The 14,874-nt window shown below is 36.7% G+C and overlaps 1 protein-coding gene across 2 annotated transcripts in view; it reads right to left on the bottom strand.

Annotated features, from left to right (window-relative positions):
- Positions 1–2,285: 2,285 nt before the first annotated feature.
- The window catches only part of LOC121375654 (protein patched homolog 1-like), a 96,515-nt gene continuing 83,926 nt past the window's right edge, over positions 2,286–14,874 (bottom strand). For both annotated transcript variants that reach the window (XM_041503211.1, XM_041503212.1), the window contains exons 25-29: positions 12,706–12,805; positions 11,884–12,150; positions 11,288–11,396; positions 10,689–10,798; positions 2,286–6,649 (exon numbers count right to left, since the gene is read on the bottom strand). In XM_041503211.1, the coding sequence (XP_041359145.1) occupies positions 10,695–10,798; positions 11,288–11,396; positions 11,884–12,150; positions 12,706–12,805 (580 nt within the window). In that variant the 3' untranslated portion in view covers positions 2,286–6,649; positions 10,689–10,694. The remainder of the gene's footprint in view (positions 6,650–10,688; positions 10,799–11,287; positions 11,397–11,883; positions 12,151–12,705; positions 12,806–14,874) is intronic.

Raw genomic sequence — 14,874 nt, 5'->3', positions numbered from 1 at the left:
TGCTGTGCAAGGTTGTCCAATATCAAGACATGAGTACTTTGACATACATGTGTATATAAAAAGGGCCGCCTGGTGCACACCAGCAATTTTGGATCAATTAATGCAAATAGTCTGTTTTATCAGTTTTGGTAAACCCTACCCCTCAAGTATTTTCTCGAAATCAAACTTGGTGAAATCCTCATCGCTATGTCAACTGGTATCAGTGAAGTCTGCATGTGTATGTGTCTTCAGTCGGTGGTCATTTCTTTGCAGACACTCTTCTGACTGAATATTGTGCAGTCAGCTACCATTTGTATTCCTAAAACAATATTTCTAGTGTTTCCAGGTTGGGAACGACTAAAACTTTCTTCATTATTATGCAGTATACTTAGTATTTCCCATGACCCTAGAAAGAGCTCACATTGTTGTAGCCAGTTATAGGCAAGATACAGAAATCATATTACAGTGCTGCATACGCTTTAGCTGGTCATACATAGCAAGTGCTGGTTTATACCAGGTATGACTGGAATACGTTCTTGCATTGCATGTGAGAAGATATACAAGTATTTTCTTTAACTATACTCGTACTATGATAATACAGAAGCAATACAAAAACATCACTGCTTATTACAATGTGTTGTGTTCACTTTCCTGAAGTACATTTTGCATGTAGCACAATTCTGGTGTCAGCCTAATTCCTGTTTGAATATATTGACTTCATAACTGCCATCTTTTGTAATATTAACCTGTCGTGTCCTGTTCAACACTGAGATACAGCATCTTCATGCCATTCAGACTCGGTCGGATACCTGGACACTTTTCTACTAAGGCATGTTACATCGATCTGTCACGCATCCCTCATTTTATCGGTGACCTTACTTGTTCCTTATTTATTCGACACCCCTCCCCCTCCACACACACACACACATACACAAAAACCTGTCTATCGCTGAAATTGTATAGATATGCACGTTATGTCCATGGATAAATATAGCATTTGAGTAGAAGATACGTCAGTGATCTTTCCAACTTTTTTTCAACACCTTTAGAGCATTTTCTTCCTAAATGGCAAAGAAATATGGAATACACCACAACAGTGGTCTAAACGACAGTATCTTGTGGTGCTGAGTATTTTTTAAAAATATGATATGAAAGTTTTATTTAACGACGCACTCAACACTTTTTTATTTACTGTTATGGCGAAGGACATAAATATGGTTAAATATTACATAGCTAATTATGGTGAAAACTATGGTTGATTAGCAGCAAGGGATCTTTTATATGCAACACCCTACAGACAGGACAGTACATGCAACAGCCTTTTTGTTACACTAGCTGGTTGGAACGAGAAATAGCCTAATGGGCCAAACCCACCAATGGAGCTAGATCGCCCATCAAGCGAGTTACCATTCCGTCTCTAATTGAAATTCCCGGTAATGGAGACCGTGTAACAAACTGTAACAATTCATAGACCCCCCCCCCCCCCCCGTAACATTGTACTTAAACAATAATGGCAAACCCATACACCAAAAGGGTGGCGATGGATGTGTAAACTATATTAGGTCTACTGTGTTATATAACAAAACCAATCCTGACTACTGAAGTCCACTTTTTTCAGGATACACATACTGCCCCTCCCCGACGTCTTATCCTAAATACCTGTCCATTTTTCAGACGTGTGTTGTTGTAGTGCAAAGTCAACAAGGACTTTTCAATGCTTTTTCCAAGCTTGGCATTTAAAATCAGTATGGTACTAATGAATATCAGTTTAATAATCCAGCAACAAATAAAATAAATTAACCAGAGTTTTCCGTAAGGACCTGGCCCCCGTTCCACGAAGCGATTTTAGCGCCAAGATCATCTTAGTTGCACTTAAAGTGCTCTTAGGACTAAGAGCAGTTCGTGAAACGGGGCCCAGGGCCCAATTCCAGCGCTAAGATCACCATAACTACCTTATGCACTTAGTAATGGTAAAATGGGGCTCTGGAATATAAACAAGACACGTTCAAATTTGATTTCCTCCCACTCCCCCACCCTCTCATTAAGTAAAATGGAAGATAATATAATTTTTCTTCATTGTTTTGCGTTGTGTAAAATGTACACACCAATTTCCCATGATACAATTACCTTTAGTGGCCAACTTTGATGATCGTCCATTTATATATAACATAGAAGATAGTCATACCTGCCAAACAAGAAACTATAATAGATGAATAAGCATCCAATAGTATTCATCATCATTGTCTGTAAATTTAAATCATCTTAAGTTTATCTCACTGAATGATCATAAAAAACGAAACAAAATATAATTTTTACAACCTTTTTATTTTTTATACTTTGTTCACATTGAGGTGTCCAATGCCCTCCATTGGGGATCAAACACAATGAAGATTAATCATTGATACATAACCTACACTGTACAATATGCGTGCATGTACCACTTACATATTGGCATATCACAGCCCTACCCACCCACCCACCCTCCATCCTACCCACATAGCCCTGCCGACATTCCCCACCAAATAACCCAACCCACACCGATCATGTCACACCCAGGGCATATGCCCATGGAACTAGTAATGGTCTAGTGCCCTATTGATGAGGTATTTCAAAATATTTCAAAGTCTGCTATAAATTAACAATAAGCTTAATGTTGGGGTACAAATGGTCCCTGGACGGTGTTAAGAAAATTAAACCATTGCAGGTAGATAATGGTAAATATTTCAATAACAACAAGTTATGAAAATGTAATTTAAACAACATCAAGAAAATCTGTATCATTACAAATCTTGGTCATATACTTTTTATGTCTATCAACAACAAAAAGCAGCAAATTACTGTTAAATTAAAACAAAACTACACTAAGTAAAAGAACAGTAACACTAAAAGGTAAAAGAATATTAACACTAAATCTTTGGTTAGGTTATAAATGCAGTAGTTTCAACTTCAAGCATGAAATAATTAATGTTTGCTCAAAATCTTGGTTTCCTTAGCTTGAATTTGGTTTTGTCCGTATTGGTAAAATTAAATACAGAGAATATATATAAGCATTTACAAAAAGAGTATCTAAATTTTAAAACAATGTTTAAATGAGTAAAACAAAAGGATGTAATAAATGTGTCATTACCATCATACAAATATAAGAGCTAGAATTATTGTATGTTCCCTTTGATGTCATCAAACATGGTGATGATGTCAATATTTTCACAGCCAAAAGTAATTAGTTTTAGGATAAATTTTATTATGGAAATGTTATGGATATTAGTTATTAAAACTGTCATAAAATCCATAAAACTACAACTTAATAATAAATTCATAAAATGCCAAGTGTGACTGAAATTTTATATTTTATTACTTAGCACTGTCAAATTTGTATTATTCAAGAGTAAGAATAAACAAATGTCTTAAGACTTATGAATTACAATAGAAAAATACTATCAAAATACTGACACTGGAACAGGTTTGCACTTAAAACATAAAATATTCTCAGTGAATATTAAGGTACCAGAATAACAAAATGACTACCGGTGCTTTGGAAGTGCTTTTCAATATTATTAACACCAGTCCAGGAACATAGTAAAATCTTTGGTTTTAAGCATGGGGGCAGTAAAAATGAAGTACATGTTGCACAAACACCTGTCACACCAATACACTCACAGTCCACATATACATACTAGAACATTTTCACAGATACATCCATCAGTCTAACAATAATCCCCATCCATTTTAACTGTTTTTACATTAATATGTGTCGAGGATGGGATCAAACAACATGCTTCCATGTGTTAGCCGCTTTTGTATGTTTATGATATAAAATATGCTTTGTTTTTTTATATCACAGAATTGGTTTTAGAAAAAAATTGATTAAAATAATTCTATTACACATATCTACATTTGATTAACTGCATACAGAATTATGTGTGCAAGTAAATCGGAGTCAATAAAACATAGAACATCAACAGAATTGCCAAGCAAACACTGACGGTGTAACCATGGTAATGTAACCAGTGGTTACATGCATTGACCTACATAAAACATCACCCTGAGAAAAAATTGAATATAATGATGAATGGTTAAAAAAAACACAAGCATAAATATAATTAACTTGTCAAGAAAATGTTTCAAGTAAAAAATAAAATGCTTCTTCTTTACTGTCACCCCTTGAAACATTTGAAACAATTAATGGCTTGCATTTGACTAAATATTGAATATTCTGAGAGGTAGATATTTCAAAATTTCACAGTTTACCACAAAAGTATGTTGCCATATTAAAATATTTTTAAATCAATGTCCAATTAAAGTAGAATTATTAAAGCTGATATTTGCTGTTCTGAGCATATTCACTTATATTTTGTACTTGTAGAAATATATATTTTTTTTAATAAATAAAAATAAACAATTACTCTAAATTATTAGAGAAACAAAACTTTCGGTTAAAATTTCCAAATTTATGCCATAATTTAAGAATACTGAAGTTCTTTACAAGATTATAGTTGACAATATTCTTTCACAAAAACCCATGTTAAATGATTTATATAATGTATAAGTGAATAATGCATAAACTGCAACCATGATAATGCTATTTTACTTATTTTTATGAAAACACATTAATAATGGAAGACAATATTTTTGTATTAAATTAGAATATATAAATGTTTTATGACTAAAGAGGTATTATACTGGTTTTATAATATCAGCCACTTAACACAAATTGTTTAAAAACAAACTTAAGTTTATAAACAAAGGCCCTTTTATTATTAATTATCACTTAGATATTGGAAGAAATATACTACATACTTATATTAATAATAATGGTAACAATGATAAATTACCAAGATCAGTCTGAAGGCTTTCTTGAATGAAGTTAAATATTGAATTACAAAGATGTAATTAATGGTTCACACATTTTTATATTGTTGTCAATCTTTCCTAATCTGAAACATTATCTGATACATAAAGATGCTGAAATGATACTTGCACTGGAATCAGTAAATCTCTATTAGTGCGATACTTTTTGTTTTACTAATAACTAAAATAAAATGAAAACTAAAACACAACAAAAATAAGAAGCATTATTTTTTAAATTAGAAAATGTAGATGCTGGAATACTTCAGCTGATTTTTTTTATCAACATTTATATTTTAATTAGTGAAAGATATGTTTAAAATTTTAAAAGATGTTATTGGGTTTTTATATTGTTTATTGAAGTTTTTTTTGTTTTTGTATAATCAACATCTGGAACTTATCTGAAGATCCAATTTTAATTATTTCATTAAATGTGTAAAAAACAAAAACATATCTGCAGATTAAAATACACAATGTCATGGCTATAGAAGGATTTTGTTTCAGATTTAAAAAGATACAATATTATGTAAATATAACTGAATAAGTACAGTGATATATTTTTCTTTCATTAATGACAAATCTGGCCTGATCGATGAGTATGGACAACATAACACCCTGAACTTGTAAAAATTTACATCTTTTCTGTACATATTTTAAGTAATAATAGATCTATACAGAACTAAGTGCCATATTTTACAAAAAATAACATATAAATACATCTTGCATAGTGCCCAATCAGACACAGCATTGCAAAGTAACATCTGGAGACCCAGCAACACTGTGCCTGATTGGTCAGGCTAACATACACATTCTTGGGTTTATAAATAAATAAGGTAGATTTGGTGATGGCCGAGCTATATGACTAATTCTTCTATATAACCCTGGATGGTGTGAATCTTCTGCCAGTCATTTCGCCGCCATGTCTCTGCATGACCCTTGTTACCCGTAAAAGAGAAAACTTGTTTTCTGTCCAAAAGAACACACACTTTGTATATAGAGTTATTTCTCTTGTTCCAAGACACACTATCAGTTGAACAGAGTTATTTCTCTTGTTCCAGTACACTATCAGTTGAAGTGATCCCAGTAATGCAAATTTGTCCAATAAAGTTCCAATTGGTTGAGGATTTCTGATCTTTTCACAAAATGCATTTCTAAGGCTTTGGATTCTTGGTTGTTGTTTTTTAGTGAATATACAAATTCCTAGGATTTCTTCCAGTTCATTTGTACAAGCCATTTTACCAGTCCATCTGGTTCATATGTATTCCTGAATTAGTTTTCACATCAAACAGTATCACATTTAAAAGCAAGCTGTGCTTATGTTCACACAAGTATACTCATAAGGTCACATTAAAAATTCATCACGACCTATAGTCTTTGAAACTCTTTAAAATAACACAGGCATGAGTCCTGCTGCCATGAGATTATGCTGCCATGACAACAAACCTGTTTTTTATGACCACCAAACACACACTCCAGAACACATCTTTATATATCACCTTTGATTATTTGCGACTGTTTATGTTGACGTTGTTCTGCATGGCATGTTTAGATCACAAGTACTTGAATAAATGTTATTGGTTTACAAGCTGATCACATGATTAGAACTGGCAATCAAAATCTCCCAATAGCTGCCTTCTACGATTTGCCAGAAGCTGAAATCACGTTTTGATGCACAAACAACCATGACTATGACACAGAGGTAAGTCTTTGGCTTGGATCCGATTGCTGCCAGCAAGGGGAGGTAAGCCTGTCTCAGTCTCGTACAGAGTCTAGTGGGTAATACAGACACAGACAGCACCATTGGCACATAGGGGTGATTTGCAATCTGCAAAAACAACAACATACATTCATACATACAATGATAAACATATATATATTGTCATTATATTAGAAAATGTGTTTCTAATTTTCATTATTATTCATACTTACCTAGTACTAGCACAACAACAATGCTATACGACCCTGAGTAATAACCTCCACTGCAGAATTATCTCCCCTTGCCATATGTATAACCTACACCCACGCATGGGTAGACCGTATATCCTCATTATCGATTCAAAGTCCGGAATGACTGAATAAAAAAATACCTCCCTCGGGGCGGGTGGGAGGTAACGGTTGTTGTGCTAGTACTAGGTAAGTATGAATAATAATGAAAATTAGAAACAAATTTTCTAATAGTCTTATTCAACTTACCGTACTAGCACAGCAACAATGCTATAACAGACGTGATATAACACCGTTAAAGCACGAGAATTTAACATTAAAGGGAGGAGGTAAGAAAACAAGGAGGACTTACCCATTCAACCAGTAGTGTTTGTCTCAAGTAATGATACAGTGAAAAAGCAACCCACATCATACGAGGTATAAAATGTCAAAGTGACTTTTAAATTGAAGAACTACAACCCCAATTAAAAGTAAACCAAGTTAACAAGGTGAGGAAACCCGCACACCAAGTAATGGTAAAAGACACTCGACTGCCCCAGATAGTCAACCATCCCCCCCCCCCCCCCCCCCCACTCTCCAACCAAGAGGTGGAGAACTATCTCCCAGAAAGACTGCTGCTAGCGACCGGATGAAATAAGGGTTGCCTCCTACTCGTGGCCCTGCACACCGAAACGACTTGCTGCCCTGCAATGACTGATTGAATCCGCCGAGTTCCATCCGGACCAACCGCCATATCATGGAAATAAAACCGGTCAAACGTGACTTAAGGGAAGCAGAAATCACCTGAATCTCATGAGGTCGAACTCTTCCCCTGGCAACTGGTTATTAGCCACAAAAACAAGATCAGTACATAACGTAACTGACCCGACCGTATTGTAATCCACCAAATCATGCAAAAAAGCATGAATCTCACTAATACGACGGCAAGCCGCTAGTGAGACCAGAAACAAAGTTTTCCACGTCAAATGACGAAGACTGGCGAATTTCAAAGGCTCGTAGGGCTTGCCTTTGAGTGCATGCAGAACCAGAAAAACATTCCATTTAGGCAAAATGGAAGGCTTCTCAACCGTGTTTTGCAACGACTTAAGCAAGTCATGCAACACAAGATTCGTTGAGAAATCTTGACGTCCACACTGCCTCAGAGTAGTGAAAATGGATGACCGGTGACTTCTCACTGTTTGAACCTTCAGCTATCTTTCTTGGACAAGAGCCAGAAAGTACTCAGCTAAGTCATTAACAGTAGGTGACAAGGGATCCACGTCCCTCTCAGTCGCCCAACGAACCCAAGAGCGCCAGTGACACTGGTAGACCCTCTCCGTAGACTGGCGCTTCGAAGAGGAGACGAGCTCAGCAACCCGTTTAGAAAAGCCTCGGTTTCGGAGGGAAACCCCGACAACCGCCACGCGTGAAGTCGGAAAACCTCCGCTTCAGATGCCACTCTGGCCGACGCAGTCTCTGAATGAGCAGATCGGGTATCAACGGCAACCGCACCGGCTCCTGCACTAAAAGTGATAGGAGCGGAGGAAACCAAGGTTGCTGTCTGATCTTTGCCAGAACCTTGCCAAGCAGAACTGGAGGGGGAAAGGCGTAAAAATCCAGCCCCCGTCCAGTCCATGCTCAACGCATCGTACTCCAGTGCCAGTGGGTCTGGTACCGGCGATACAAACACTGGCAACTGCCTGTTCAGGTGAGTGGCAAACATATCGAGTTGAGGACTCCCCCACAACTGAAGAACTTGATAAGCCACCGTCCGGTGCAACATCCACTCTGAACCGGGGAACGACGACTCAAAGCGTCCGCCAAGACATTTACGGACGAAGGAATGTGTTTGGCCGATAACACCACTCCCCAATCGTCGAATAACAGTCCTGAAATGGAGACAAGCGCGACGCACTGCTTCCATCTCCAACAGGTTGATGTGACGACTCCTCTCTGAAGGAGTCCACACCCCTGACAGATGTTGATCCAAAAGATGTGCACCGAACCCCTCGAGGGAAGCATCGGTAAACAGGACCAACTCTGGAGAAAGTGGGTGTAAAGGAACGGCCTGGGACATACACTTGTCCACTAGACACTCTTGGATTGGAAGAATGAACCAAGGCCCCAATGGTATCACCAAATCCCAGTTGAGACCATCCCACACTCGGGACAAATGCCATTGAAGCGGTCTCTTGAAGTGGTCTCTTGAACCGTCTGAACCGCACATTCAGCGCCGCCAGCGATTCGAGATGGCCTATCAACACATGGAGCGTGTGCACTGACGCACTTTGCTCCACTAGAAGACGTTGCGCCAACGTCATGAAATTGTGAAGTCGCGAATCCGTCGGAAGAACGGACGCCTCCACAAGATTGAAAACCACCCCGAGATAAGTGAAAACCTGCGTTGGCACTAATTCCGACTTGACCCAATTGGGAATAAACCCCAATCGGAGAATCATGTCAATCATGAACTCCACGCCCACGAGACATGCCGTCTGTGACGCCGCCGGAATTAACCAATCGTCCAGGTAATTGTGCATCCGTATACCCAACAGATGTACACGCCCCACCACTGCCTTTACTACCCGAGTAAAGAGGCGAGGGCTTGTGGCCAATCCGAATGGCAGAACTTGAAACTGGTAAGCTCTGCCATCGTAGAGGAACCGCAAGTACTTCCAAAAATCCCGATGGATTGGAACATGCAGGTAAGCGTCCTTCAAATCAATGGACGCCGCCCATTCCCCCACCTGAAGCAAAGCGCGAACCAACTGAACCGGCTCCATCTTCATAGATGGAATAATGACATAAGAATTCAGCAGCTTCAGGTTTAGAATTGGTTGCCATTCGCCATTCTTCTTCTGGGCAAAGAACAGATGGGAATAAAATCCTGGAGTGCCCAAATCTACCTCCTGGATGGTCTTCTTGTCGAGAAACTCGACAACCATCTTCTCCACCAGTACTCGTTTGTCGACAGACGGTACCGCAGGTAACCGGGGGGAGGACGTCAGTGGAGGGGGTGATGAAAACGGAATTTTGTATCCATTGCGGACAACCGACAAAACCCATTGGTCCAGATCTGGCAGTTCGCGCTAACTTTGAAAAAGCCAACCCAGTTGACATAGCCACATGTGAACAATCTAAAAGTTGATGACGTTGTACAAAATTACAAATTAATAAACAAATTGCAAATTTTACTACAGAACTCGAACACGACTGCAATGGAGGACTGCAGAATCAAAAACGAGGATATATGCATGGGTGTAGGTTATACATCCGGCAAAGGGAGATAATTCTACAGTGGAGGTTATAACTCAGGGTCGTATAGCATTGTTGTTGTGCTAGTACGGTAAGTTGAATAAGACTATTAATATTATAACCTACTGTGGTACGCATCTAACACATCGTATTGACATTTATAAGTAACAGTGGTAAAACTTTTAACAGATATTATCAATATATTGACTTAAGTTACTGTGGTAAAATTTTAAATATTATTTTTGACAAATGTACTAAAACAAAATAAATAAGATATGTACATCTAATTAAAAAACAAATTGTATATGAACTTTGTACATGAGTTCTGTCATTTTTCATATGCTGAATTTTAAACATTTAGCTGAATATTTTATAATAATAAACAGCAATCACATGGGTCCACTTGTTCAAAGTATACTTAGATTAACCCTGGGTTACAGTATTCTAATATTTTTCTTTTATTTCTTTCTGCACAAATACAAAATAAACTTTAGATTTGATTATGATTGGATACCTTTGATTGTTCTAAATCAAATTTCAAGATTATGTCTTCAATTAGTATTTGATTCAGTCCTTGGTTTTAACAAATTATTTTAACCACTGGTTAAGCTAACTAATTTTTGAACAACCAGTCCCTGGTTTTACAGAATATTCTAGTAATGATTTCATAAAAGTAATTTACTTACCACATATTATGATTTATTACTTCCATTTGATTCTGAATCGGAGTTAGAGTTGTCATGTTCTTTCAACTTTCTTCTTTTACTTTTGAAACTGTGTTCTTCGTCCACTGTACCTACAAACACAACAACTTTAGAATTAGTACCAGGTATATTATACATACAGATCTCAATACAAACATCGCATTTTAACATACAAATATAATTATGTCAATTTAAAGACATTATCCTTGAACGTATGAGGCTGTTTGAGAAATGTATGTACGGTGAAATAACTTATTTTTTGGGGTCTAAATTTTCATGATTTTGTTAGCAAACACATTTTAATGGGTACTTAAGTTCATGGATCAAAAATGTAGTATCATAAATTTGTATTATTTTAAGTCTGAGTATGGATATTTTTGAGATGTGACCATGGCTTCCATATTCACACACCCCAACTCCAAACAAAGAGGAATGTTTGCTTTGCTATTTTACTACCATTCATTTTTTTACAACTATTCCTTGAATTTAAACTGATACATTTTTAAACTGGTTTTAGTAAGACTCCAGTAGACTTCTATGCCATCTAAATTGCTAACTGGCTATATTTGTCAAACACTTACAGGATCCTGGTAAAGGTGTGTGAACTTCTACTTTGACTGTTGCAGTGGCAGTGACCCTCGTAATATGTTGTGGTGCAGCTGTCGCTCCAGCTGATCCAGGTAGTGTCATCTGTAACAAACCATACAAACATTTATGACATACTCATCACTTTGCTTCATAGTGTACACTGTTAGCTCTCTAATGCAAGTATCTGCCTAACACCATGACATTTTGTCTGAGAATGTCTGATGTAAGTTTGTAAAACACTGACTCTTTCAGACAAGTGAATGTTTAGAAAGCCACACAGAAATTATATGAATGAACAAAGGAATAAATATTTAATGACACCCCAGCACAAAAAATATGTCGGCTATTGGTTTCAAACAATAGTAAATGTATAAATGTTGCAGTTATATAGTCTGTTATATATTTAATCATAAATAGGAATACATGTATATTTTACTAAACAGACAAAAATATCTTAAAATGTTTTGAATATTTTTATAAATGCTTCATTTAAAAAAATAAATCTGAAATATTGTATAATTCAATACATTTAAAGAAAATGTTCAAAATGTGTATTTTATTTGTTTAAATTTCAGAATATAAGACTTACATATTTAGTACTAGAATTGCTACTCTCTGCATTTGATTCTCTGGAGGGGTGGGGGATGGTTGTTGTTTCTACGACAATCTCAGGTTGCACAATAATTTCATGTGATGAGTACTGCGTTGGCTCTTCCGTTATTGTTGTTAATGAAATATCACTTGGAACTCTGGGATATATGCGCCGTCCACCAATTCGAGAAGATCTTTCACGTGGTTTTGGAGAAGGTTCTGGACTTGGAGTTGCCAATCGATCTGGATCTTCTTTTGGCTGAACCTACAAAATAAATAATGAAATAAAGTATCTTGTTTTTAAATGAGTTTAGTTGATATTTCAGTTACAGGAAGGTTATATTAAAGTACTTTACAATGAAACATGCTCAAGCAGTCATGTAACAGTTATAATAACACTGTTTTTAAAGAAACATATTTATATCTTAAAGTTTTTAAAATAAATAAATCTACTGAGTACCAGTATTGGTAACAACCTTTATTATGATCCAGCAATAGAAAACATCATTTAAGAGTTATTTCCCTTTGTATTTCATTTACCATAGTGTTATAAACTACAAGTTTTCGGTCATAAGTTAAAATGTAAACTAATTATATTGAAATGATTGTGTTTATTGTACTCTCTTAATGTATGGATTTTCACCTAAGCAAGAATTTATACAATTCCTTATTATAAATGACATTATGATATATAAAAAGTTTACCGTACTTTCATATCAAGGGCAGACAACCACAACTGGTAATACGAGGGATGGAAAGCTATATAATTTTAGTAAATACATTAAAAATATGTAATATCTGTAATAACCCATGTGCTTACCTCTCCATTTGGTCCAAGGATAGCCAGAAGAACGGGCAACAGAAGCAGACCATTAAAGAGTCCTATCACAACCAGAGCTGCCAGAACGTTGAAGAAGTATCTGAAAGAACAAAACAATCCCAAATATTTAATACATTTCGACATTAGTAAAAATACTTGGTCAGATTTTATAATAACATAGTAAGCTTCCCTACTGGCAGTTTAGTCATGTCTGTGGTGTGTTCAGGAGGGTGAGCACTCTTGAATAATTTGACTGGTTTCTATATGTTATCCTATCTAATCTATTAATTTAATGTTAGCCACATGAACCAGTCTAATGACTGACAGCACACTTCTTTGCACACCTTTAGAAAGAAAACAGGAAGCTTGGTATATCAGTGATAGGGTCTTTGTTTTAATAATGTTATTAGCTCATATGTGTGTGTGTGTGTGTGTGTGTGTGTGTGTGTGTGAGGGCTTGCGCTGTCATTAGCCAAATTAGCCACTGGCTAATTTTTACCAAAAATGGCTAATAAAATTTGCAGTGTGTGTGTGTGTGTGTGTGTGTGTGTGTGTGTGTGTGTGTTATAATTCATATTCATTGTATATTCCTAAAATATTAACTACAATATAAACTGGAAGGGCCAAAAACCACAAAACATTTTTTTCTCTCATCTGGTAGACATAACAATCTGATTTGACCATAACGTCTCTCAAGATTCTACATAAAATCTGTAATATCTGAGAATCTGGTATTTGGGAGTTTCCTATTAAAGCCCAGGGGTTCTGAACTCCAGCCAATGACCTGCTTGACTGGCTCTGGTTCAATTACTTGGAAGAGCCACCCATAGTGAAACCGGTCTAGTGTCTGAAGAATCTGACGTCTTCTTTCCTCCTTTATGCTACACTGATTTCCCTAGTGGCACTCCATTCACAACTCTGGTCATGTCATTCTGCGCTACTATCTAGTTTTTTGTGAGACCATCACTAGCAATCAAAGATGAAATTGTTATATACTTGTATATGTTTGTTCTCTCTCTCTTCTTTTCTCCCTCCCACTCTCTCTCTCTCTCTCGCTCTCTCGCTCGCTCTCGCTCACTCTCACTCTCACTCTCTCTCTGTACACCCAGCATCTCCACTGTGTGTGTCAAACATTGTACTAAGAAGTGAATCATTGACGGAATATATTACAATTTTCATATAACAAGTAATTCCAACTTGTGAAAATTCATTGAGGGGTGTGTGTATGTGTGTGTGTGTGTGTGTGTGTGTGTATCAGTACATCTGAAGCACACTTGTACATTAATATAGATCTCTCCCCACACAACTACACCCCCCACCAAAGCTGCTGAACTGTGCAGGCCCTATACATCAGCACATCTAAGTACCACATATCTACACTGGTGTGTATTGACTGATATCTGGGAGAGAACCAAAGTAGTTAAATTGTGTACATCTATACATTCGTATATCAGATTCCTTATAAACGAGTATTTATTATGAAAAATGAACCCCTCCACCCCCCCCTATATACATCCCACCCAAGCAGCTGAACTGTGTATACATCAGCACATCTAAGCACCACACATCTACATCTGGTGGTTTTTTGCTTGTATCTACAAGGATGAAAACATTGAATCATATATCAGATTACTTGTAAATGAGTATTTATCTTCGAGTGTCTCCAGTCAAACGTCTCAACTGTGCATATATCAACACATCCAAATACCGCACATCTATGCTGGTGAATACTGCCTGGTATTTGGGAACATGAAAACAAAAAACGGCTAAATTTTGTAAATTTTGGTATATCAGATCACTTGTAAATGAATATTCAATTACCATTGTTATGGAGTATGAAACCCTTCAACCCAAATACACACTCGACCACTAACCAACTAACAACTAACCCACTGTCCTGGACAGACAGCCTGGATAGCTGAGGTGTGTGTGCCCAGGGCAGTATGCTTGAACCTTAATTGGATATAAGCACGAAAATAAGTTGAAATGAAATGAACTGTGCATACATGTACATCAACACATCCAAGCAGCATACATCTACATTGGAAGCATGAAAATAAAAATCATCCAAATTTTGTATATCTATACACTGGTGTATTAAGATTACTTGTAAATGAGTATTTATCTACTGGTATCTTTGGAGCATGAATCTCTCCACCCCAAATACAC

This window comes from Gigantopelta aegis, chromosome 6 (assembly GCF_016097555.1).
Source record: "Gigantopelta aegis isolate Gae_Host chromosome 6, Gae_host_genome, whole genome shotgun sequence".
NCBI lineage: Eukaryota > Metazoa > Mollusca > Gastropoda > Neomphalida > Peltospiridae > Gigantopelta > Gigantopelta aegis.
Note: the sequence above shows the minus strand (reverse complement) of the source record. Positions and strands in the feature narration are given on the sequence as shown.